The sequence below is a fragment of the Ursus maritimus genome, unplaced genomic scaffold (genome assembly GCF_017311325.1).
Source record: "Ursus maritimus isolate PB19 unplaced genomic scaffold, ASM1731132v1 scaffold_5, whole genome shotgun sequence".
Classification (NCBI taxonomy): Eukaryota; Metazoa; Chordata; class Mammalia; order Carnivora; family Ursidae; genus Ursus; species Ursus maritimus.
This window is the reverse complement of record NW_024426663.1, coordinates 48,177,814-48,202,188: the sequence shown is the minus strand read 5'-3', so window position 1 is coordinate 48,202,188 and position 24,375 is coordinate 48,177,814. Positions and strand designations below refer to the sequence as shown.

The 24,375-nt window shown below is 44.6% G+C and overlaps 1 protein-coding gene across 3 annotated transcripts in view; it reads right to left on the bottom strand.

The window, feature by feature from the left end:
* Positions 1 to 24,375, bottom strand: part of PPP2R2B (protein phosphatase 2 regulatory subunit Bbeta) — a 445,381-nt gene that overhangs the window by 40,547 nt on the left and 380,459 nt on the right. For all 3 annotated transcript variants that reach the window (XM_008691430.2, XM_040622264.1, XM_040622265.1), the window contains one exon: positions 12,563 to 12,740. In XM_008691430.2, the coding sequence (XP_008689652.1) occupies positions 12,563 to 12,740 (178 nt within the window). The remainder of the gene's footprint in view (positions 1 to 12,562; positions 12,741 to 24,375) is intronic.

Genomic DNA, 24,375 nt, shown 5'->3' with positions numbered 1-24,375 from the left:
ATGTGTACCTCACCAGCTGGTATCTGCTTACCATGTGTCCTTCCGATCGGCTTCTATCGACTCCCTTTGTTCCCTTAGCCTTGTCTCAGCTGTAACCCAACATTCATAAAATCATGGGTTGAAGGAGCTGGTTACATTTTAAATAATGTAGATGAACTAAATGCCTATCAATTAAAATAAAAAACGTTTACGTCTGTGCTGGGAGCTTGTCCATCCTGTGTTGGGAAACAGGGCATTGATTCGACAAGGAGTAACGCCACACAGACTCTGCCATTAGGCTGGGAAGGAAGAAAACCTTTTATGCTTCCCATAAAGTTAGTAGCACAGTCCCCTCCCTAGAGCATACATGAGGTACAAGGAAATGCGCTTGCATTTTTAGTCACACAGCCCCGACAGTCATCCGTTCCTGCACGTCACCTACGCTCCCGCAGGAGATCTGTCGCAATAAAGACTCGGGAGGTGGTTGTGCCTCTTTCCCCTTCAGTGATCTCTTACAAGCCCTGTGGGGGCTTTCTACAATTAGTTTGAGACTCAACTAATACTACATTTTACTACAGTTTCCCCCACCAAACCCAGATGCAAATAGGACTTGGGTCTCCAGAGCATGCAGTTCCCCTGGACTCATAAAAGACTACCTCTCAAGTCAGCTGCTGCCTGAGTTATAAATACGACAGCAGTTAGCGCCACACACTGGGGACGAGGAGGCTGTGCCCCCCTGCAGGCCCCAAGCTGCATCTCGGACATTCTCTCCTGCCCCCCTGCCCCGGGCGGGTAGCCACGGCTAGGCTCGGGATGGGGCGAGCAGAGGTTAGTGTGTAGCTGCCGTCAGATCCCATCACCTCCGGAAAGAGCCTCCAGAGCCTACCGTGCCAGGGAGCTTGTTTCTCTTTTCCTAAAATAGGGCTAGAAAATCTGGTGTCAGCTTTCTCCACCTCTAGCAGCAGAGCTCTAAAAACAAGCTTCACTGGAAGGGATCTTGGCTGTGTGGGATGGGGAAGTGTCACATCTCCTGTTATTTCTTTCTTACCTAAAAATAAAGCCCTAAGTCAGAATGTGTGAAGACGAAGTGCTTAAAGATATCTGTGAGAGCAGGAAGGAACACCCCCTCGGTGTCCAGAACAGCACCCCGGGGGCTGTGCACACGGAGTCTGCTTCGGGCTGCTTCCTCTGGATCCAGGCTCCCTCCCTCCCACCCAAGCTGGACTTGTAAGCCTCCCCATCGTCCCTCATCCCCAAGCATCACCCTTTTGACTAGAATGTCTGACTCCTCAGGGTTCAGGGATGACTCTAACCCTATCTTTAATAACCGTGATGACAAGGACAACAAGAGGGCAATAGGCAGCAGTTAATGTTTACCGACCGCCACGCATTGTCTCATTTGACCTTCATCTCAGACTTGTGCGGTCAGTGCTATTAACAGGCCTGTTCTCCAGCGGAGGAAGACGCGGTAATCGAGGTAAAGTAACCAAGGTCACAGGACTGGCAGGGGGCAGAGCTGGGATTCGAACCTGGTCTGTCTGGCTTCAGAGCCTGGGTTCTTGACCACACACTACTCTCCCTCCCCTGAGGAAGGGCCCTTCCAGAGACAGCCATTCTGACCGGAGTGATTCTGGCTCTCTGGAAGCTCCTTCTGGCTAATCCCAGAGGGCAGCCTGTGTTCTTTTAATTCACTGACCACTTTCGTGGCCACATTTTTCAGAATCAGAATTTGGACACTGCATCTGTCTCGGGATTCCTGTGTCCTATGATGTGATAAGTATTTTTTTCTTTTTTGAACCATAAACTGGGACAGAAACATATGGGATTTCTTGAACTATTCACTGATGGAGGATTTGCTGAGTTCTAAAAACATGAGGGAGGAGACTAGTTACCAAAAATACAGTGGCTGATGGGGATGATGGGACGGGGTATTTCCCATCTGCATCATCCAGAAACCCAGGCCTTTCCGCTTACTCTGCTCTAAAGGGAGATGCAAGCCTTCAGCGTACGTGGTTTTGCCCTTCATGCTGGGAGGGAAAGAGAAAAGAGATAAGCAGTGCGTGGCTTCCTGTATTATCTTGAAAACGGAATGATGCATTTTGACAGTCAATTTTCTCTTCCCTGTGCCTTAGAGCTCTCTATCCAAATTATTTCCCTGTTGTCCCAAAGAACTAAATGGCAAAAACAAAACATAGCCCTGGATTCACGGCTAATATACAAGGCAGACAGCCAACAGATTGCTATTAAATTAACCCTGGGGCTTGACAGATCTGTTCTTCCTGACCCCAACTGCTTATGGCATTCCTTATTAATGCTGAGCCCAGACAAATTACGTCTCCTAACAAAAGGGGTTAATCTGCTTCTCTGCTGGGACTCTGGAGGCAGCTCTGAGGACAGGAGGGGGCACAGCTAGTTTGGCAGCTGAGCTCCATGCTTGGAAGGCAGAAGGAGGGAAGGTGAGGGCATCGCTGTGCCAGGCAGGGCCTAAGGCATCATTTAAGATAATAATTGAAGACACTGGGAGGTCACCCCTTCAGGGTCTGGCTTCAAACAAATAAGAAGCCAGAGTCATAAATTACATCATCAGTGGGGTGAGGGAATGGAGAGGGTAATGGCAGGACGCTAAGGGGTAGCACGGGGGCCATTCAAAAGTCATTTCCTTCATCTCCAATTTAGAAAAAGCTTTCTACCAAAAAAAAAAAAAGTCTACTGCAACATGATAAAAGAAAGAGATTGACAATAAACTGTATATATGGAAATAGGGAAATGATTAAGTAAATTTTGATCTACCTCATTAAATCGATTTTTGCAATGTAATTCCAAGTCTGTTAAAAGCCATGAAACATCGTATCTGTGGCATGATCATAATGTCAATTAAAACTTATACTCTGAAAATGATGAGCTAAAAGGGAAGATACTAAATGTAATAGTTTTATCTGGGTGGGTCTATGAATTTTCACTTATCAGTTACTATTTCCACATTTTCTTTTAATCACGTAGTATTTCAGGACAGAAAAAGACAAGGTATTTTATATATATTATTGAGAGAAGTTAGATACAAAACATATACACAGTCTGACAAGAATCATGTAAAAAAATCACAGAGAGAGAGAGAGAGAGAGAGAGAGAGAGGGAACACAGAGTGGAAGGAAATGTGGTCAGTATCTTACAGGGATTAGATGGAAGGTCAGCATATAAGTTACCCTTTAGTAACTCTAGTTTACAAAGGGTAATTTACCCTTACCATTCGCTCAATCATTCATTCCTTCGTGTAAATCCACAAATGTTTACAAAGAACCTGCTAGTACTTTTCTGGGTACAGGGGATACAGCCATGACCAAAACAGACCAAAACTCCCCCTGATCTATGAAGCCTGTATCCTAGCAGGGGACATGGTCATGAAGCAAGGCAGATAAATATAATATATAATATACTAGAGAGTAATAACTGCTAAGCAGAAAAAGCAAGCAGGGAAGAGAGAGAGAAATGGTACGTGTGTGGGTGGACAGGGTGTGTGTATGTCCTAGACTGAACAGAAGAAGGCTTCCTGGATAAATAAAGAATTAAGATTTTTTCTCTTTTATTATTTATTTATTTTTCTCAGCCCTTATAGTTGAATTAGCTAGCATGATGTTAAAATTGTGATGTAAATCCCCTGTATATACAACCAAAACTAAGTGGTGAGATTATAGGTGATTCTAATAATCTCCACAATAAATACTTATTTTTAAACAATAAACATAAAAAAGTGGTTTTCTCGTGTTAGAACTATCTGAGAGAGGTGAGAGACCAGGAGCCTCATCACCATGGGTAAAGTTCAAGATGATACTGTGATAAATATCCTGATTATAACAAAACTGGGTCAGGAGATTGGAATTCAATTTTGATTCCAAGTCTGTTTTGCTCGCAGAACATGTGAAAGCCATTTTCTCTTTCTGGCTTTCAATTTTTTCACCTTTGAATGGGCATAATCTTATTTACTCCAATAACCTCTGAGAGTTTTGATTATGAAATAATTTCATGGAGAAAGTTATTAAATGGATTTATAGTAGACTGAATAATCCCATCTCTCAAAAAAAAACCCACCCCACTTATTTTTCCACAGATAGCTTTCTATGCATTTGTTTTGTGGGCTTTTGAAGCTGATGTCCTTGTATGCTTCTGTCTTTATCAGTGCTGATTTTGCTGATAATGACAAGATTTTTTGTTTTTGTTTTGTTTCATTTCCTTTGTAAGCCCTGCCTAAGCCAATCAAGGGCAGAAAAGCCAAAAAGGAGGCCTTTCTGCAGGCCAGGCTAGAGAGTGGAGTCTATGTTCACCCGGGAAAGACACCCATGTTCAAGAGCAGTTTAAGTTTTTCATGCTGCTGCAGTTAGAGTCAGCCAGTACTGAAGGTGGGTAACAGCCTTAACCACATTGGAGTTGGATTTCCTTTTAGGGAACATGAATTTTTTTTTTTTTCCCTTTGCAAAGTTTGAATGTAATCTTTGGATATTAAGTACTGATTACAAAGTATCCAGATCTTGTTAGCTGAACGGATGTGTCACTTGATGATAAGACACTGGCAATCTCTGAAGAGGACTCTAAGGGATATTCCTCTTTTAAGAGCTTAAAAAAAGCCAATGTGCAAACATTGATGGAGGGTTTGCCAGTTGCTGGGCTCAATAGGAGAGACTGACGAAGAGACACACAGTGCCGTATTAGTCACTGCTTAGAAGTACGTACTGAGCTACAAAGGACACTGCGCTGAGATGACCCTACTGATTTTGGGGGGGGGGGCTTGAAAATCCCATAACCACAGACTCTCTACTATTCACATGACATGGAGCTTGATTCCACCATCAGAAAACACCCAGTATTTCCTCCAAACGTCAGCTCAGATGTTACTTTCTTTATGATGCATTCTAGCCTGTTCTTCATGACTCTCCCTATCTTGTGCACCCACCCACCTTGAATACATCTCACACCTGATCCATATTATTAGTACTAACTGAGTCATTTGAGACGGGGAGATAGAGTATGTTTCACTGGAGTATGGAGTAAGAGCGACGGAGATTTTAATCCCCAAGTCTGTAACCAGTTATATAATCTTGAAACTTGAACAAACTTGTTAGCTCATCTACCAAAAGAGGCAGAAAACTGCCACAGACAATGTGTAGAACATACCTGGTACTTAATACAAGCTCCAAACACTGTTAGTCTCATCTTCCCTAGTATGGTGACATGTCTGTCTCCCTCTGTCCACATACTCGCCTCGCTGGTTTTGTGATATGTCACCTGGTTAGGCTGAATCCTTAGTGTTCCCTCTGTAGGATGTTTCTGGTTATGGTGGGCTAACATGGGCTCAGGAAGATTGGAGGACAGAAGAGAGGAAGCAGCTGTTGTGTATCTCTCTCACACACACACACACGCACCCCTTCTCCCACTTATTCAAACACAAATCCAAGTGCTATGGTAAGGGAATCGACTGTAGGAAATTCTGCAGATGTGATTAAAGGCCCCAATAGGATCACTTTAAGTTCATCAAAGGAACATTATCCCAGGCGGGATAATGAATTAATCGGTTGGAAGATATTTAAAGGAAAGCTTAGGCCTTCCCTGAGGAAGAGACTTCCAAAGACTGCTGGGCCCACACTTGTTCTCTCTTCCTGACTGCCATGTGTGGACAAGCTTCAAATCACGCTCATGCTCTTCCAGCCTACGTGAGATTTTCCATTCCTGACTGATTGCCTTACAGATCCCAGAATTGCTTGGCCAGCCACACAACTGCAAGGTTAATTCATTATAATAAGTCAGTCTCTCTCCCTATCCCTCCTCTCCTTTCTCCCTCTCTGCAGACAGACAGACAGACACACAGGCACACACACACACACACGCTGATCCCCCAAGAGTTTTGCTTCTCTGGTTGAACTCTGGCTGATTCATCTACCCTTCAGATTATAAGAGCCATAATATCAGGGATGGAGTTTTATTCATCTTGGTATTTCCAGTACACATAGTAAGTGTTCAATAAATGTCTATGGATTTTACTTAAATTCACTGTGACTTAGCAGCCTTCTCTAGGCATAGTTTTTTAAAATGCAGAAAATCCATAGTAGGTCAATAATAGGTCAAGATGCTAGGCCTGGATACTGTAAATCATTTCGCTTGTGGTTTTCTTAGCAAAGAATGGGAGCCAGGCAACAAGATTAGAAGAACAGGGGGCTGGGGAAGTGTTACAGATCATAATAGCCACGATTTATTAAGCCTCCTCTCTGTGCCAGGCGCTTGACTAAGAAATTGACATGATGATCTCATTTAATACCCACAACAACCTTACAAGATTCATGTGTTATTATCTCCATTAAATGATGAGGAAATGGAGGGTCAGGGAGATGTTAGGCAACTTGTCAAGGTCACACAGATTTTAGGAGATAAAACCGGATTCAAGTCCAGTAACTGTGACTCCTGAGTCTAACTACTAAGCTAACTACTACTAACTACGAAGCATTCCTAACATACTAAGCTATACTGCTCTAAGGACTCTCAGAAAGCCCAAGAACTCTGCCTAGCTGCTTTCTTGCCCTCTCCTCTGACACCATGAGGTCCAAGGGGCTTTCCCCGTGCAGAGGGAAATCCCTCATCTCATAAAGCCCAGGCATGGCAGACGCAGAGGGGCAGCAGTCACACAAGCAAAGTACCAGGCCTTCGAAAACCCACCAAGGCTGCGTGTAATACAGGAAGGAGGAGCCTGCCCCGGCACACGTGGACCAGTGTGCCGGCGGTGTCACTGGAATGCTCTCATTTTACACTAAATGCCAGTCTCACAGTCATATGTACATTTATGGATGGAAGCCAGAGCAGCGACAAGGGAGATGAACTTGTATCAGGCCCCACAGTTTCCTTCAAAGCCTGCCAGGCAGGATCCCACCATATTAAAAGGAAGACCGCTGTCCATGGTACTATAGGGAGACAGACGCCAAGAGTTGAGGTTATACCATCCCCTGTGCAGGGAATCAAGTCCAAAAGGGCCTCAGCTCAGTTGACAGATGAAGCTGATATACAGGGCTGCTAAGACCAAGGTCAGTAATGAAGCACCCTGTGAGTCCAGATGTCTTCCCTCACAGAGATGCTCTGTCTCATGTCCAGAGACCAGACTTCCGTAAGATGTGGCTTCTGCTGACCTTTTTAGCCTTCCTTACACCATGCTCCACCACATTCTCTGGGCTCCAGTCACAATGGCCTTTTTAGAGTTCCCCCAACACTGTCATCCTCCCTTCTGCCACATGCCCTTTGTACATGCTGGACCTATCTCTCCCCACCTCTTTGCCAAGTGAACTCATACTCTTGCTCTTTCAGATCTCAACTCAATAATCAATTCCTCTGCAAAGTCTTCTTTTATTGTCTCATCTGAATCAGATTTCAAAAAGGAAGCACTCACACAACTGTATTTCCTTTCCTCACAGGGCTTTCTTCTGTTTGTAATTATATGCTCATTAGTGGGATTATTTGATGAATGTCATTCTGAAAGCAAAAAATTTCTTTTCACTTTAATATCTCCATGGCTTTAGTGCAGTGCTTGGCACAAACTAGGTACTCAGAATACAGTTGTTGAGGGCTGTATCTTTACTTTTACTTGACAGGAGCCTATCAGTAGGTCCCATATTGGACTAGGTAAAGGCCCAGGTGAACTCATTCTTAGTTTGAGAAGAGCGTTCAAAGGATCATAAGTATACCACAGAAAACTAATTTGAAAAGTTAGGGCTGCTTCTGGCCCTAGAAAATCACTAATCTAGCAATGAGTTATTATTGTCCTAAAGTAGTTAACCCATTAAGGCCAAAGTTTGACCACTTCAAGACAGAACCTGTTACATAAGACAAGGACAGACTGGCTATGGAGGGAAGGGAGAGGATTCAAGCTGTCACAAGGCCAGGAATGCTTCAATCTGATCTGGTGTTGAACACAAGGCCCTGGACCCCAGAGACCCTGCAAATATGTGGTAACTAGGATATAAGGAGCAACATCTTGAAAAGAGCATCAATTGCAAAACCAAAGGAGGAGTCTAGAATGGAGATGACCCAGATAATGAAATCAGCAGAATAGAATCCGCCATACTAACATTCAACTTTTTAGTTTTCTTTTCTTTTTTTTTTTTTTTTTAGATTTTACTTATTTATTTGACAGAGATAGAGACAGCCGGCGAGAGAGGGAACACAAGCAGGGGAAGTGGGAGAGGAAGAAGCAGGCTCATAGCGGAGGAGCCTGATGTGGGGCTCGATCCCATAACGCCGGGATCACGCCCTGAGCCGAAGGCAGGCGCTTAACCGCTGTGCCACCCAGGCGCCCCCTTTTTTTCCATGATAATCACTCTTGTTTTGTAAACTGTTTATCACTCATTTAGCAGGAGACTGGCCTAAGCATATATGTTTATGTGTGTGTATATCTACACACATATATGGATATATTTTATATGCAGTTGACCCTTGAACAATGTGGGGACTAGAGAAAATAAAACATTATTAAGAATATCATAAGGAAGAGAAAAATACATTTATAGTACTGTATTGCATTCATAAAAAAAAAAATCTGTAAGTGGACCCATGTAGTTCAAACCCATGCTGTCCAAAGGTCAATTCTATATATAAAATTTACCCACATATACATATTAAAAATAGAAATCTTTTAAATATAAATGTATAAAATATAATCTTTAAAAAAATTCTCACAATCCTCTTTGATAGAGCTCCTCTCTAAAGATCATGAGACAGAGGATAAATTAAGAGCCATGTTAAAGCTTACATGGTTACCAAGCTCAGCAAGTGGTGGAGCTGAGTGTGAACTTCAGGACTTTCAGAGCTTCTAGAACGCCACAGCCTGTGTTCACAACCATAATGCCAGTGTCATACCAAATGCCAGGCAGTGGAAGTCATGACTTATTTTTTAGCCAGACTGCAAGACCACTTATCTTACTATTTACTTACTTATCTTACTATTTACTTTTCTTTATATATACTTACTTTGTAATTTAAGTGGATTTTTCAGTATCTATGAGATCGTCAGACTGCTATGATAGCTGTATTTTCTAGTAGTCATGATCATAAATACTAATTTTGAAAATGAGAAAGTCCACATAGTGCTTAGAAGCACCTTGACTACCTCCCCAGTGGTACTCCTACCATGCTCCGGCAACCCCCGTTATTCTATTCTGAACCATGTTTTCCAGCCTTCCTTGTGGATAAGAGGCATTACAGAAATGGCGCTCAACAACGTATGATTTAGTAAGAGCTGCCTCCTGGTTGGTGTTTTTCTGAGGGTGTTTTCAAAGCTGGTCGCTTCCTACCCCAGAGGTGGCTACACTTCAGTGACAGGAGGCAAAAGGGTCCCAGTTTGTACCGTCAGCTTAGCGCTTAAGGCGGTTTGGTTGAAAAGAGCTATATAGATATCAGCGATCATCATTCTCATGATGACAATGATTATTTTACATATGGCTGCTTTAAGGGTGAATGGCACAGTCTCATTTGTATGCCAGCATCTGGCAGGCTGTCACACATCTGCAGAATATAACCTAAATTGTGCTATTAATATTTCCCCGTTGCATTCTCCCCAAGACAGCTGTCTCCCAAAACACCTAAAGAAACCCCCCTCGCTCTTGAAGGCCTAGAGGCAAATCTAGAAAACATGTCACCTAGACTGGGGACAGCAGGCACTCAGAGTGACAGCAGCCGAGTCTGAGCAGATTCCTGGCTCTTGGAAAAGATGTAAAAGGAGAAAGGGAACCACAACCCACATTCATTCTATTAGCAGCCATACTTCCAGGCAAAATCTGTAGGCAGGCTCTCTGAGGCTCAGATAGTAGGTAGAGTCTGCTCTGTGATCAACAACAGGGGCCAGTCATGGTCCTGAGGGTCAGGTCTCAGTGCCTCCGTCACTGCCACTGCTTGCTTAAAGCTGCCTTCCTTAGAACGTCTTGGCAAACCAAGAAACTGACTCTTACGCAGAGAGAACAAAGTAACGGTTACTGGAGGGGAGGTGGGTGGGAGGACGGGTGAAACAGGTGATGGGGAGTAAGGACAGCACTTGTGATGAGCACTGAGCAATGTACGAAATTGCTGAATCACCCATATTATACACCTGAAACTAATATTACACCGCATGTTAACTAACTGGAATTTAAATAAAAACTCAAAAAAGCACCTTAGGCAACTACCAAGCACTCTTCTGTGGTGGAGACTAGCTAGCTGTGTACCAAGACCAATTTTTTTTTTACATGCATAGCTATACTACATTTCCCAGCTTCCTTTGCAGTTAGAGGTAGCCATGTGACTGACTTCTAACCAATGGAATTCATGCTATTTTAGGGCCTGGCCCCAAAGAGCCTCCCGAATGCGGCTCTCTGCAATCTTTCCTTTTGCTGTCCTGACTGCAGGTAAGGCTGGGCCAGTGGGGAGCTGCAAGATGGAAGGACTTATTTCTCTGATTCACAGTTTGGAGGAGGTTGCTTGCTGGTAGGGATCATCATAATGGACTTTATAAAAGAAAGCATCTTTTATGTGTTTGAGCCACTAAGCGGTCTATTTTTAACAAAACATCCAGAGCTTTACTATAACCAACGTACTCTTAAAGTGCAATTTCCAGGTTAAATTTCATGATCACTGGAGCACCTGGGAGGCTTAGTCAGTTAAGCATCCAACTCTTGGTTTCCGCTCAGGTCATGATCTTGGGGTTGTGAGATTGAGTCCCGAGTCAGGCTCCCCACTCAGCAGGGAGTCCGCCTGTTCCTCTCCTTCTGCCCCTCCCCCAGCTTGTTCTCTCTCTCTCTCTCTCTCAAATATATAAATCTTAAAAAAAGAATTTCATGATCAACCGTCTACTGGATAATTCCACTTCAGTGACTTATCGCACTTCAAACTTGACCTGCCCAATCAAAATGGTATTCTCTGTGTCTCAGAATGTTCTAGGTACTCAGATACAGGAATAGATCATACAAAGATCCCTTCTCTCACAGAAATTACACTCAAATATGGGGAAACCCAAAATTGACACACACACAAATTTCAAATAGTGATATGTGCTGTGAAGATAAGAGGGATAGAGGGCTATGGGGCGCTACTTGGCAGTTAATGGAAAAAGGACCTCTGAGGAGGTGACATTAGATTGAAGCTGAATGATGACATGTAGTTAGCCACATGAACTCCGGGGACAGACTTCAGAAAGAAGGAACAGCAAATACGAAGAGACAGAAGAACAAAGTTTATCCAGGAACAGAGAAGAGGTGAATTGGCTGAAGAAGAATGAATTTGGGGAGAGTGATATGACAGGATAGCAAAGAGGGAGGCAGGGCCCAGATAACGTAGACTCTTATAGTTTAAGATAAAGAACGTGGATTTTATTCTAAATTCATTGGGAAGCTACCAGATGTCTGAAGCAGCGGAAGGATAAAATTTGAATCAAATACTGAAAGGCCCACTCTGTTATGGGAACATGAACTATGTAGAAGATTAAGAAAAAAGGAAGACTAAACAGGAGATTATTGCAGTCACACGGATGAGGGGATAGTGGCCTATGCTCGTGTAGGGTGGTAGGAGTGGAGGGCGAGAGCAAGGAGTTGATTCGAGATATATTTCAGAGTAAGCACTATCGGGGGCTCACAGATTGGTTCAGGGGTAGGGAGGCCGGTGAGTGAGAGAAAAAAAAATCCATACTGACTCCTAGGTCAGGTTCTCAGCTGCCTGGGCAGAGAAAGCATTACCTGAGAAGGGGAATTCAGGCAAGGAGTCAGATTGTGGTGGGATGGACCACAGGAGAGGTAGTGAATAAACGACCCATCTCTATTGTGAAACAGAGGGTCATTATAATGGGATTAGAATGTTGGCTCAGACACCGATTCAACAATTTTCTTGATGTCGTTCGATTTTAGCTAAATAGGGGATGGTATTATTTACATTAGGGGGTTGTTTATCAAATATACCTTTGGTGTATGGAGACTAGAAGCAAGCATGATGGGGACATGAGGATTGCTAACAAAGTTTGGTTTCTTGATCTGGATGCTGTTTACACAGGTGTGCTCTGTGGAAATTCATCAAGCTATAAAATTATGATACGTGCACTTCTCAAAATGAGATTCAATGCATGAAGTTCCTATTGTAGTGCGTGGAATTTAATAAATGGCAGCCAGTATTATTTTCACCACGCTGATACAAACCATCTCATGTGTACCTGTGGTCTACGCTGCCCACACAGGCCATTTACAAATCCTTTCACAAGAGGAAGGAACCCTAACTGAATTCTGGGGTCTTATTTCATAGTTGATAAAGTTGCAACGGACTTGAATTCATGACACACAAATGCCTCTGTGCAAACGAACTGACTCTGAGTTCCAACCCAGAGGCAGTCCTGGACCACTATGTCAGTAATTCAGTACTTCTCTAAGTTTGTTAGGATGAAGGATGGATGCCAACATAATTTAAAAGGGAACAGTCCTCCACAAGCGCTAGGAGTGTTGTGTAGTGACGGCTGCTTTCTTTTCTACTTCCCCCCAAGCCTGTTCATACCTGAAAACTTATGATTCAAGCCAACTGGTTATTGGCCCCCAGGAAAGGATACTAAAACTTTGATTGGTTATTTCAAAGTTCCAGAGGTTAATCCTCAGGTCATCAGCTGACATGTAGGTCTCATAGTCGCTGTTGACTGATATAGAGTTGATGTGATATGTGTGTGCGTTGGCAAATACTCTTCGCGGGGTGGCCTCCACCATCAGGTCCATGGGTCTCAGGACAGGCACCTGGGATGGAAGAGAAACAAATCACTTCAGAACCAAAGCTCTTCACCAGGAAAAAAGTGTGCATGGCTATGTCCTTCATCATCACACACAAAATCATAACCACAGTTAAAAAGCTTGAAGTTAGAGAAGCAGACTGATAAATCCCATACTTCTGTCTCCTCTGTTCCTTTAGTTGTATTTTACTTTTTCTACTCCTTCTAGTTTTACTTCTTTCTCAAAAGAGGTCACCATCATTTAGCCCTCATGGGCAATTTCATCCTTTAAAGGTTCGGAGTTTTGTTTCCTGGCCTCTCTACGTGGCCTCATCCTGGGGGAACTGAACTTATAATCTACTGTGTCAGTAGCTTCCAGAGCTGTTGTTCCAAGCTGCCTGCTTGTTTGTTTTAAACAAAAAGTATAGTTTAAAAAGGAAGTTGTGGGCAAATTCTAGAAATATCTAGTTCAACTTTGATCTACGTTTATACTGTGGCTTAGGAGGTCTAGACCCCATCCTGGCTTTTTCTTCATTTTTTAAGGGCATTTTGAGAAAATATATAACCATCCAAGATTCTAAGAGCCCAGATTCAGCCGTTAGTATATAGGGCACTCATTGACATCCTGCTTTACCTGGGAAAATCTTGGTCTATACCTGTTGTCTTCGTGTACCAACCACATAATACCCACTGTCACGTCAAAACTGTCCTAGTTTAGACAATGAAGTATATGGTCATCTTACTGATAGATAAAGTGTACTCAGTGATTATTTGTTGAATGAGTGAATAAGAATATTTGAGCAAATGTTTTCTTCCCCATGGGTCAAAGAATCAGGCAGTTAAATAGATTCCCACACACGAAGCTCCTGCTGGCAAATATGTACAAAGACCCATCACTCTTTTGACTCCCTCTTTGAATTCAAGGGCACTTCTGACTCTACCTGGGTGAACTGGCTCCTGAGAAAGTGAGAGAACACCAATGCCTGACGGCGGACAGACTAAAAACAAAACAAACACAAAACGCAGATGTGGTCCTTTACTAGAAACAAGAAAATAAAAGGACCAAAAGCTATTTCCCTTTCAAGGAAGTCATCTCTTGCAACTGAGCTGACTTGCTGACTGATTTGCTTCCGGGTGGTCGATTAAGACTTCAACTTCTGGATTTGTTTCAACCCAGGGGGTAAGGGCAAGAGGGCAGAAACAAAGGTTACACTTTGTGAAGTGTACTCACCTCAACAGTATAACCTCTTACAAAACAGAATTCTCCCAGTTCAGTGTTGAAGGAGCTTAGCTCCCTCAAACTTTTGAGAGAGTTTTTAACTATATAGCTATGGGCCTAGATAGGCAATGTGGATGTGGGAAGAACCAGGGATCCTCTGAACACCAGGAAAGGCGGGGGAGGGAAAGTCTTTGTGAAGCCTCCACCCCAATTATGGACAATGGTTTTAGAGCATAAGCTCAGGGATGGCAAGAACTGCAAGGTCTGGGTTCTCATCACAGATTCATGACATACCTAAAGGCTGTGTGCCCCTGGGTGATAAACCTTCCCCTCGGGGCTCTCGGGATCCTATCTGAAAAACCAATAATACCCACTGTGCCCTAGTGGGGCACAGGAAGGTTTCTGTGGAGATAATATGCCTTCGGGTTCACCTTCTTTCTCACCCATTCAGCAACATTTATTGGGCTCTATACCAGGTCCTGGGGTAGTGGTAGAGCGTTTGAATATAAGGTCTGGGGGGATCCAACTGGTGAGCAAAACCAGACACTTCCTGCCTTCATCCCGCTGGTCTAGATGGGGGCAGGAGATACGAAGTCCTGTCATAATAAAACACAGTAAGCGCCCCAAAGGGGAGGATATCATGCAAGGGGGGATTTGACATGGTCAGGGAGGCCCAGAGAGCTGTTGCTGAGGAAGTATGGGGTGGATAACTGCGAAGGATGAGAAGAGGTTTACTAGTCTGGGAGGGGAGAGAATGTTCCAGTTGGAGAAAATAGCATGTGCAAAGGTCCTACGTTGGGGGTAGTGCAAGAATGAAGGGCTGATAGGTCATGTGGGTGAGACAGAAGGAGGGATGGGAACCATGGTAAGAGGTGAAGTAACAGGGTAGGTCACAGGCAAGAACCCCCCCCAAAAGATTTTTGCTATTATCCTTAGAGAAATGGGCAGAAATAAAAAGATTTTCATTGACTGTGGTATGATCAAAGCTTTGATGACATCATTTCTGACGTACCGCGGAGTACAAGTCAGAGGACAAATGAAGTAAAAATTTGGAAAGGAAAGTGATACAGTATCAAACACCAATGAAGGGTGCATCTGAGTCAAGACTCTGTAATGGATAAAAAAAAAAAGTGTCTCTGCTCTTGGGAACTCTCCCCGCAAATGTTTATTGGGCATTTGCTCCTCTGTGTCCATCATTCTTTGTATATCGTCTCTGGGAATTCTTTCAACAGCTCTGTGAAATAGGGGCTGGTGTGAGTTCTATTACAAAGAGAAAGCTCAGGTTCCGAGAGGCGAAGTCACTGGCCCAGGGTTGCCCAGCTAGAGGAGGCTCTGAGGAGCTGTAAGAATTGAACACGAGAGCCTAGCTGACTGCAAAGCTGGTGCTCCCTCTCGTCTCCCACCACACTCGTATATCATGCATGGCAGGAAGTGATAAATGCTCCTATGTGACATGAATAAACTGCCATGCTATTTATGGAGCCGGCACTATTACTGATAATAATAACTGTAGTGGTAGTCAACGAGTTTTGTAGTGAAGCTGCCTCTAGAAACCTCTATTAGGTATTGTAGGTGTTCCTGGTATTTGTATCGGGGGGACTATTCTGCGTGCTTTCAAAAACACATGCCACGCTTTTGTAGTCTGTCATAAAGGAGCTCCCCACCTGGAGCTTTTGAGGGCTACCTGTGCTTCCTCTGCCCACCCCCCCACCCCTGCCCGGAGGTAGCAGAGCTCAAAGCCGGCTCCCCGGGGCCACAGAAGAAATGGAATCTGCAAGGACTTCCCGTGGCTCCTCCTACACTCCTCCCTGAGCCTCCTTCATTACTGCGCATTGTCCGCAGAGGCTTCCCGTGGCTGTGGTGACAGGGAAGGAGCATGACAGCCAGGATCAAGAGGCATTACAAAGTGGGAACTGCCAGCCCAGAGCGTCAGCTTAACGTGACGGGCCTGCCTGCTAATTCAGGCTGACATATTCCATGATGTACCACTTAATGGGGAAGGCTCCATGGAGGTGTCTGGGGAGGGAGCCTCTCACGCTTCACCCAGATAAGGCAGAGGGATAAGTGTCATTCGTGCTATTCCAGCACCATTCCCATGCCCGGGTCAAGGCCTGTCCATTGCCGAATGGTGCCCCTCCCAGGAAGGGAGAGGTCTGGCTCGAGCTGGACAGCATGACTGATGAAGAAGCCCCACCGGGACCGTGTTTGCCCACAGCTCTGGCTACCTACTGCCTTCTGGGACAGGCGGGGAGAAGAGAAGGACACCATGCTCTGAGCTGGGCCCACCGGCACCCATTAGGGCTTTCTCTGTACGACGTTCATGGAGGCTTCCGTGCCCTGGGCCAGCCACCGTGGTGGAGCCCCCCTGCCCCGAGTCCAGGGCCCTGCTTCATCCAGCCCTCTGCCTTCTCTGGGCAAAGGCCTGGGGAAGAGTCTTCTGTTTGCCCATTTCATAGGGCAGGTTCAGGGAGGTGAAGTGTCTCATCCAATGTCCCACAGAGAGTAAGCTGAGGGGCTGAACCGAGGCAGTTTGGTTTCTGAGTGAGCACACTATGCAGACGCAACTATTAGAGGGAAATCTGAAATTCCCATTTTTGCAGGTCAAAAATCACCAAATCTCTGTAACTGCATACGGTTCTGCCTCATACTTTGGAAGGACTCTGTGCTATGGAGATGTGACACTGACCCATGGAACAATGAATCTCAGAAGGGCGCTTAGAGCCATTTTCAAGGACCGTCCTGTGTGTGTGCACGCATGTGTGTGCATGCGTGTGTGTGCGTGTGTGTGAGGGGGATGGGAAGCTGATGAGAGGCTGAGCCTATCTAGGTTTTACCTTCTTCGTCACTCTTGGCAGTATGTTGGGATTCTCAATCGGATCTTGCTTAAATAAATATTTCTGTGAGTGAGGAAAGTTTGAAAACAACTGGCGAGGCAGTACACGCAACGTGCAGAAGAGGGACTCAAGAACTGCAGAAGTGAAGGGCCTTGTCCGGTGGCTCAGGAAGGGGCTGCCAGCACAGTCCGGGTTCCTACCGCCCATCCCAGAGCTTCCTCTGCCCCCAAACCACGTGCCTGAATCACTCTCCCCAGGACCAGAGCGCCTCCCCCCCTTCTGCCAAACGTCGGAACGAAAACTGGATAAAACCCAGGATCGGGCCAGGACCTTTGTAGCTTGCAGTTCAAAGCCCCTGTTCCGAGCCATGTTGGCAGTGGTGGATGAGGCTAACATCCACCCTGAGACCGGGCTGCGTTGTGCTTGCAATGGGAAGAGCATCTTTGGCCCTCAGAGGGCGCACGGGGGTGTGCAGCGCACTGCTGGTTTTCCCTCACGTCCCTCCCTTGGAGGCCTCCTATTGCTTCTGCACCTGGATTCGGTCTCCCCTCATCCCCCTGAGCCTGGTTCCGAAGGAGGAACACGCTAGCCCAGATGGCAAGACAACCAGCATCGTGTTAGAAAATCAGCCAAATAAGTTCCCACGTCCCAAGAGAGCAGTCTCAGAGTCTAACCTGCCAGAAAGCTTATAGAGATAGCTCCCGTCTGTAATATCAGTGGGGTGCAAAGAGCCCAGAGAACCACATGGCTGCCGCCTGAGAGGGGCCTGCCATGCCCAACCCACCTCAAACAGTACACCGTCTACTCACTATCCTCTCACCCAGCTGACTGCTTCGCAGGTTTTAAACGTTTCAGCAATTCATCAGTACTCTATGATTTAGCTTGGTAGATATTATGATCCCTGTTGCACAGATGAGGCAACTGAGGCCAGAGAGGTTAAGTAATTTGTATAAAGTCACGTAGCTGGTACGCATGCCTGGCACTCTTGACTCTGGAGTCTAAGCCCTCGGTCGAGCTCTATTCTGGGCCTTGGAAGAGCACACTGGGGTGTGTGGGACAGAGACAAGTAAAGAGACATTTCAATGCAGGGGATCTGTGCTGTGATGGAGGTCACTAGGCACTGCCCAGGTAGTGTTGGCCCAATGGGCTCTGTGTCCACCTGGGGAGGTCAAGGGAGACCTCAAAAGGAGAGGGTTATGAAACCAGGCAGGGTGCAAAGGGTTTGCAGGACTCCATCAGGCAGAGAGGGGGATGCAGAGGAGAGGGGGCCGTGCTCTAGTCAGAGGGAGCAGCACATGCAAAAGCCCAGACAGGAGAGAACAAAGAACATCTTTGCAAGTGTGTGACTCCATGTGTTTCTGGGGGAGGGTGGCCAAGACTTAACTATCGGCTCAACAAATGCTTAAGTCCCCACTCTGTATCAGACATGAAGAAAGCCTGAATTGGGGAAGTTGGTAGACAGGGGATGGGGTGCAACTTGAGGTGCAGTGTTTCTGGAAGGCCTCTCTCAGGGAATGGCTTTTGAGAGGAGACCTGAATGCAGCAAGGGAGGGAGCCTGACGGCTGTCTGGGGAAGACCGTTCCTGGCAGAAGGGAGAGCAGGTGCAAAAGGTAGAGCATGTGAGGGTGGAGCGTGACACGGGGACTTGAGGTCACAGTTCAGGAGGAACAGCAAGGAATCTTTGCGGCTGGAGAGGAGTTTGCAAGCGAGCAGTAGCAGTGGACGCGGGGTCAGTAGTCAGGGCTGGATCACAGACGTGACAGGAGGGTAAGGAAGATTCCGGTAGCCGTCCAACACACACTCCCCTTCCTGTTCAGAAACTCCTTGCTCGCTCGCTCTCTCTCCACTCCATCTATCTCTCCCCACCCCTCCTTCAGTCTTCCTGCCTCGGGTACTTTCTCATTAACTTTCCTGCCTTTCCTCTTGGAACATACAAGATCATCTTTCAGTTCCCAGAACCCATTTACTAACAAAATGAATGTGGCTGTCATTGGGCTTATTTGGCGACCACGCGGGCGATTCTTCACAATCTTCCACGGCACCTAAGCGGGCGTCGGCGGGTCACAAAGCCCCCCTTCAGAGCTACACAGGGAAAGCTGTGAACCCTGAAACCCCTGCGGCCCCCACTTGAAACGACATCTGTGAAAACGCACAGCGGGAAGAGGCTAGAGGTGAGGACTCAAGTGCCTTCACACACCGACTCTTCACAGAGAAAAAACAACAGCTGTGTTTACCATGGCAACCTCCGGTGCCCCAGCAAGCTGACAGACTCAAGGCGAGGCGCAGAGAGCAGAGATGGCCGACAGGAGCTAAAGCACGGAAAGAAGATGGAGTCGTGGGCAAGGAAGAGAGAGAGAGGGTCAGGCACGGAAGGATGTGAATGGATTTTAGCTCTTCGGTAACCTTGGGTCTAGTATGTTTGAGTTCAGCACACAAATATTTGAATACCCTTGGTAGTTAAGTACAAATAACATAATTGACATTACGGGGCCTCTTGAGAAAATTGCTATCAACTAAATCCATGCTTGCTCCGTATCTCCTTCTCATTGTTCAGCAGATGCTCCCCACCACTCTCCCAGTAGCTGAGATGACTTTATACTGGCACTGACAGGCTATATGACAGACATGGGTTAGGTGGTCTCCAAGTCATCACTTAGGAAGAACATATAGCAATGTTATGACCACACACTGGCCCCGGATAAAACCTTCAGTAAACATGGATTGAGCATTTACCACACAGGGCGTCCTTAGGAATCTTACTGGAGGCAGATAATATGCAACTGCCTGCCCTTTCTTGTTGCTCCTAACAAGCCCTTTGGGGAAGCTGAAACCATGGCTGTTCGACATTGAAAAGAAACAGATGAGAGCTGTCTACCTCCTCCTTGGTTTAAGGAAACTGTGACCCTGGGGCTCGGGACCACAGGTGTAAGGCTGGGTGGAGAATCTGGGGTGATTATCCTAGTCCATCGAGAAGCAATAAATGGTTAGACAGGTGGAGAACCTAGGAAGTCACAGATTCCAGCCTTACTTCAAGTTTGCCACCATGCCTCTCTCTGGACTTTCTTTAGGAAAAGTCCTTCATGACTTGCCAAGGACAATTACTGTAAGTTTAGGATAAAGCCAATAGCTAAAGAGAACCCAGACTTCGGTGTCAACGAAGACTGAGTAGGTCATCTTGAAAATGGGAGAGCCATTGGGTCTTCCTGTAAGTATCGTTATTTCAAAACAACATAGCTTTGTGGCAGAACGGCCATTTTCAAACAGGAGAATGTGATGGCTTCCCAACAACCATATGGAACAGTTTTAAAGGCAACCATTTTGGGGCACCTGGGTGGCTAGTCAGTTAAGTGTCTGAGTCTCGATTATGCCTCAGGTCATGATCTCAGGGTTGTGAGTTTGGGCTCCACGCTGGGTGTGGAGCCTGCTTGGGACTCTCCCCTACTCAAAAAAAAAAAAAAAAAAAAAAAAAAAGGCAACAATTTCCTTATATCTAACTTCCACATATTTTCCTTTCTGGAATCAAATAATCTCAGGAGGTACCCACAGCCTAAGTCTCCTTCACTTTGCAAAAGAAAAACACAGAAGACATACATTCACCCATCTTCAATCTTACTGTGGTGCACTATCCAAGGTATAAACACTCTGGGGGAGATAACTGGATGATGCTTTATCAATGCCCCATAAATATCACCAGCCCCAGCTCAATATAGTATGACTTTCTAATAAAGTTTTATTTTTTATGTTTTTTATTTGTCAGAATTATGTTTACGTTGTTCAAGTCAGCTGTATTCTATTAATAATTTTAGAAACGATTATATCCATAAGAGAATTTTAAACCCTTACATACATTCATTGGGGGGGGGACCCATTTTTGTGGCAGATATGATCAAAAAAGGCTTTTAGCATTTATTTGGGGGAAGTGAAAATACATGTTTCAAGAAGAAAAGCAATATAAAGTTACGACTTTTAAAGAACTTCTTCACATATTCTTTTAATGGATATTGGTGGATATCCAGGTAAGATGGTATTTAAATTCCAGTGGATGCATTAGAAAGGTGATATAATGGTTTTATTTTAGACTGCCTATGTTCAGAATACTCCCGAACTCATCTTCTGTCATTATTGACCATTATGATGGAAGATGCTCAGTCGTCTATTTCTAAATGCTCAGAAAAATACACAAGTTTTCAAACTTCTTCTAGAGGGTACACGAACGCAGAATCTGAAAGTGTAAGAGAATTTTGGAAGTAGAACTGAACTTGAATCCTGGGAGAGCCATTTACCAGCCACATGGCCTTGGGGTATTCCTTCGCCTTTTGCCATGTTAACGGTCCCTTCCATAATGTTGGAGATGGCAACTCTCTCAGTGGTGTTTGTGAGAAAACTTAGCACAGGGCCTGACGCATACCATCTAATAAGGAAGAAACATTTACGGAGAATCTGCTTTGGCCAGGATTGTGCTGAGCACTCTATGTATACCCTGCTAGGTGCTGATATTGTTCCCACTTTCCTGATGTGGATGCTGAAGCAAAGGGGGTCATAATGCCCCTCAAGCTGTGAAGCTGCCCTTGAACTTGGCAGTCTTGCTTCAGCCTCTATGATTGCTATTATTAGAACTCTTACCATTAACCTCCAATTGTAGAAATATGGTCCATACTGAGAGACTGCTGAAGGAAGATTTTAAGACTTTTTCTATTGGCTGTGGGGTTTAGGCATCTCTTCTATCCACCCAGGGAATTCAGTCATGATTACAGAACTCAGCATTGCTCAGGAAAAGTGGCTAGTGGGATGATTGTTCACTGGGTAGCAATTAACTTCATCGGGGGAGAAAAAAAAAAAAAACAACAACAACAGCTGAAGGCTTTACTGGTTAGGAGTTTTCCAAATAGCTTCTGTCCACATTGTCATGAAAACCCTGGAACAATATGGTCGTTCATCCAATTATCAAACCAACCTGGGGGGCACAGTCTGGCATTATGTGTACCCATTATTAAAGGGTAATTCAGTGTAACAAACCAAATCGAGTATGTACAAAGACTGTCAAATAAAATAAACCACTAACAAATTAAATTACCTCCCATTTTCAGTGGGAAGAATGCCAGTCATTTTTCATTTTAAAAAATATGCATCTTAATTCCATTTTTTAAAAACATGAAAAGCAGCACGTGAAAGTCTCTTGTGCTGTCTGCACTGAGGTTTATTTTCCACAGACACATCTTTCCTGGTCCTGGGGCATGTTCTTCAGAGAATTAATGAAGCATTAAGCCTCACCCTGGTCAAAAAACTTGTTTCCTCCATGGACCAGTGGTGGATGGAGTTCAAAAAGCAAGAGCGATAGGTTGGCTCTGGCTTAAAGAGACATATCAGAGTTGTTTCCAGAACGAAACTGCCACTCAAGAGAAGCCCGCCAAAACCCCCAGGGAATCCTATCCAAATAATATAATTTTTAGATTTCCCTGATCACACCCTTCAACAGCCTCAATATGTCCCTGATTTCTTTTACTGGCTTTGTCATGTAGATTGAAATAAGCCTTAGAGGAAAAACCCCTTTGGACCAAGTCAGGCTTTGTGTTTCAGGTTCTTAAATATCTGAGAATTATATTCTTTCATTTGACAAACATTTATGAAGTGCCAATCACTGCTCTAGGTGGTACGTGTAGAGAGTGAACAAAACAGATGATTTGTGGCACTTAAAGTCGAATAGGGAAGAAAGACATTAAGGTCTCAAGGTAGATAATCGTGTCCTCAACTGTCACTGATGCAATAAGGAGATGTACGGTGTTTCAAGAGAGGAAAAAAAATATTGTTTCATTAAAAAAAAAAATAGGGGTTCTAATTTAGATTGGGGAATTCGGTAAATTGTTTTCAGGGTAGTAAAAACTCACTTCCCTAAAGCAGGGCCATAGCATCCTCTAAATCAGTGGTTCTTAACTGGGGCGAATTTTACCGCTTGACAAGTCGGGAGGTATTTTTGGTTGTCACAGCCAGGTGTATGCCACCGGCATCTTGTGGGTGGAGGCCCAGGATGATGCTAAACGCTCTATGATGTACAGGAGAGCCCCCAGCACCCCGTCATGCTCTGGCCCCCAAATCAACGGTTCTGAGGTTGAGGTTACACACACACTCATATATACATAAATACTCATATAGATACATGTAGACACATATGTTTTATATACGTATATAAATACTTTTATATATGTGAAAGACTTACCCTCTATTGCCAGCTATAAGAACAACCCACAACCCATAAAAACTGCCTGAGGAATTAATACATATTTTCAAAACCCAATGCATCAAAGATAGTTTTTTATGGCAGACGGACAATTTCATGCTCTTGGTGTCTTTGACTTCTTTTGGTCTCTCTATGGAAAAGACAGGAAAAATATCTTTCTCTCAGAAGATAAACTCACTATCTAATTACCAGTCCATGCAGCAGCTTGTAATTCTGCCAGTTTTATCTTATTTTTTTTCTCCTAGACACTTCCATTTTCTGCCAACACTGCTATTTCTCAAAGCATGTTTCCCTGTTCACTGCCTTTCCTGTTATTTCCCTTGATGTTTCACATTGTGTAATTCCGCAGGAAAAAAGGAGACATCTTAAAATATCCCAGTAGGGGAAAATTTCAATTAACGCTTATAGGTGGGGAAGGATATGGGATGGGAAGAGGCAGTGGTGTCATTTCTGATGAGTTCGGTTAGATGAATCACAAAACTGTTTTTGTTTTGCTTCTCAACTGCAGCTAAGAGTATTCCTAAAATCTATCCACACACTTTCTCCTCTCAATGATTAGCATAAATATCACTGAGTCTTTGATGACCAAACGTTGACAACACCCCAGGAGCATCATACTACATTCTGTCATTTATTACTGCAGAATATACAGAACCAAGAAGATAAATACAAATCTGATATTTACTTCAAGAATCGTAGGGTTGGTAGTTACATCTGAGAAGTCATGACACTGAAAAAACGTGGAGGTGTACAAAGAACTTCGAAACATGGCCTTGCAGAGATACGCACAAAGCCATACGAATAGCTAAACGGTGTTAGTTCTGCCTCCCGCCAACAGATGGCGGTAGTGATTACTAATGACACCATGATTTAGGAACAATTAACTTATGAATCACTTTTCAGAACTGCATCCTCTGGTTCCCACTCCTGGCTGCATATCAGAATCAAATGAGGCTTCTTATTAAAAACTGATGCCTGGGTCTGACCACTGATCAGTAAAGTCAGAATGCCTGTGAGGTGGAACCCAAGTAGTAGTATTTCAAAAGCCCCCTAACTGACCAATATGTAGAGCCAAGGCTGAGGGCCAATGATTCTGAGGGGGCAGATGAAGGGTTTCCATACAACAAACTTAATGGTTACCTTTTGTGGTATGAGATTATACAAGTTTAAATTATTATTATTATTTTTTAAGATTTTATTTATTTGAGAGTGAGAGAGAGAGAGAGATCACAAGGATGAGGGAAGGGTAGAGGGAAAAGCATTATTCTCCACTGAGCGGGGTGCCTGATGTGGGACTCGATCCCAGGACCCTGGAATCATGATCTGAGCCAGAGGCTTAACTGACTGAGCCACCGAGGTGCCGTGAGTTTAAAA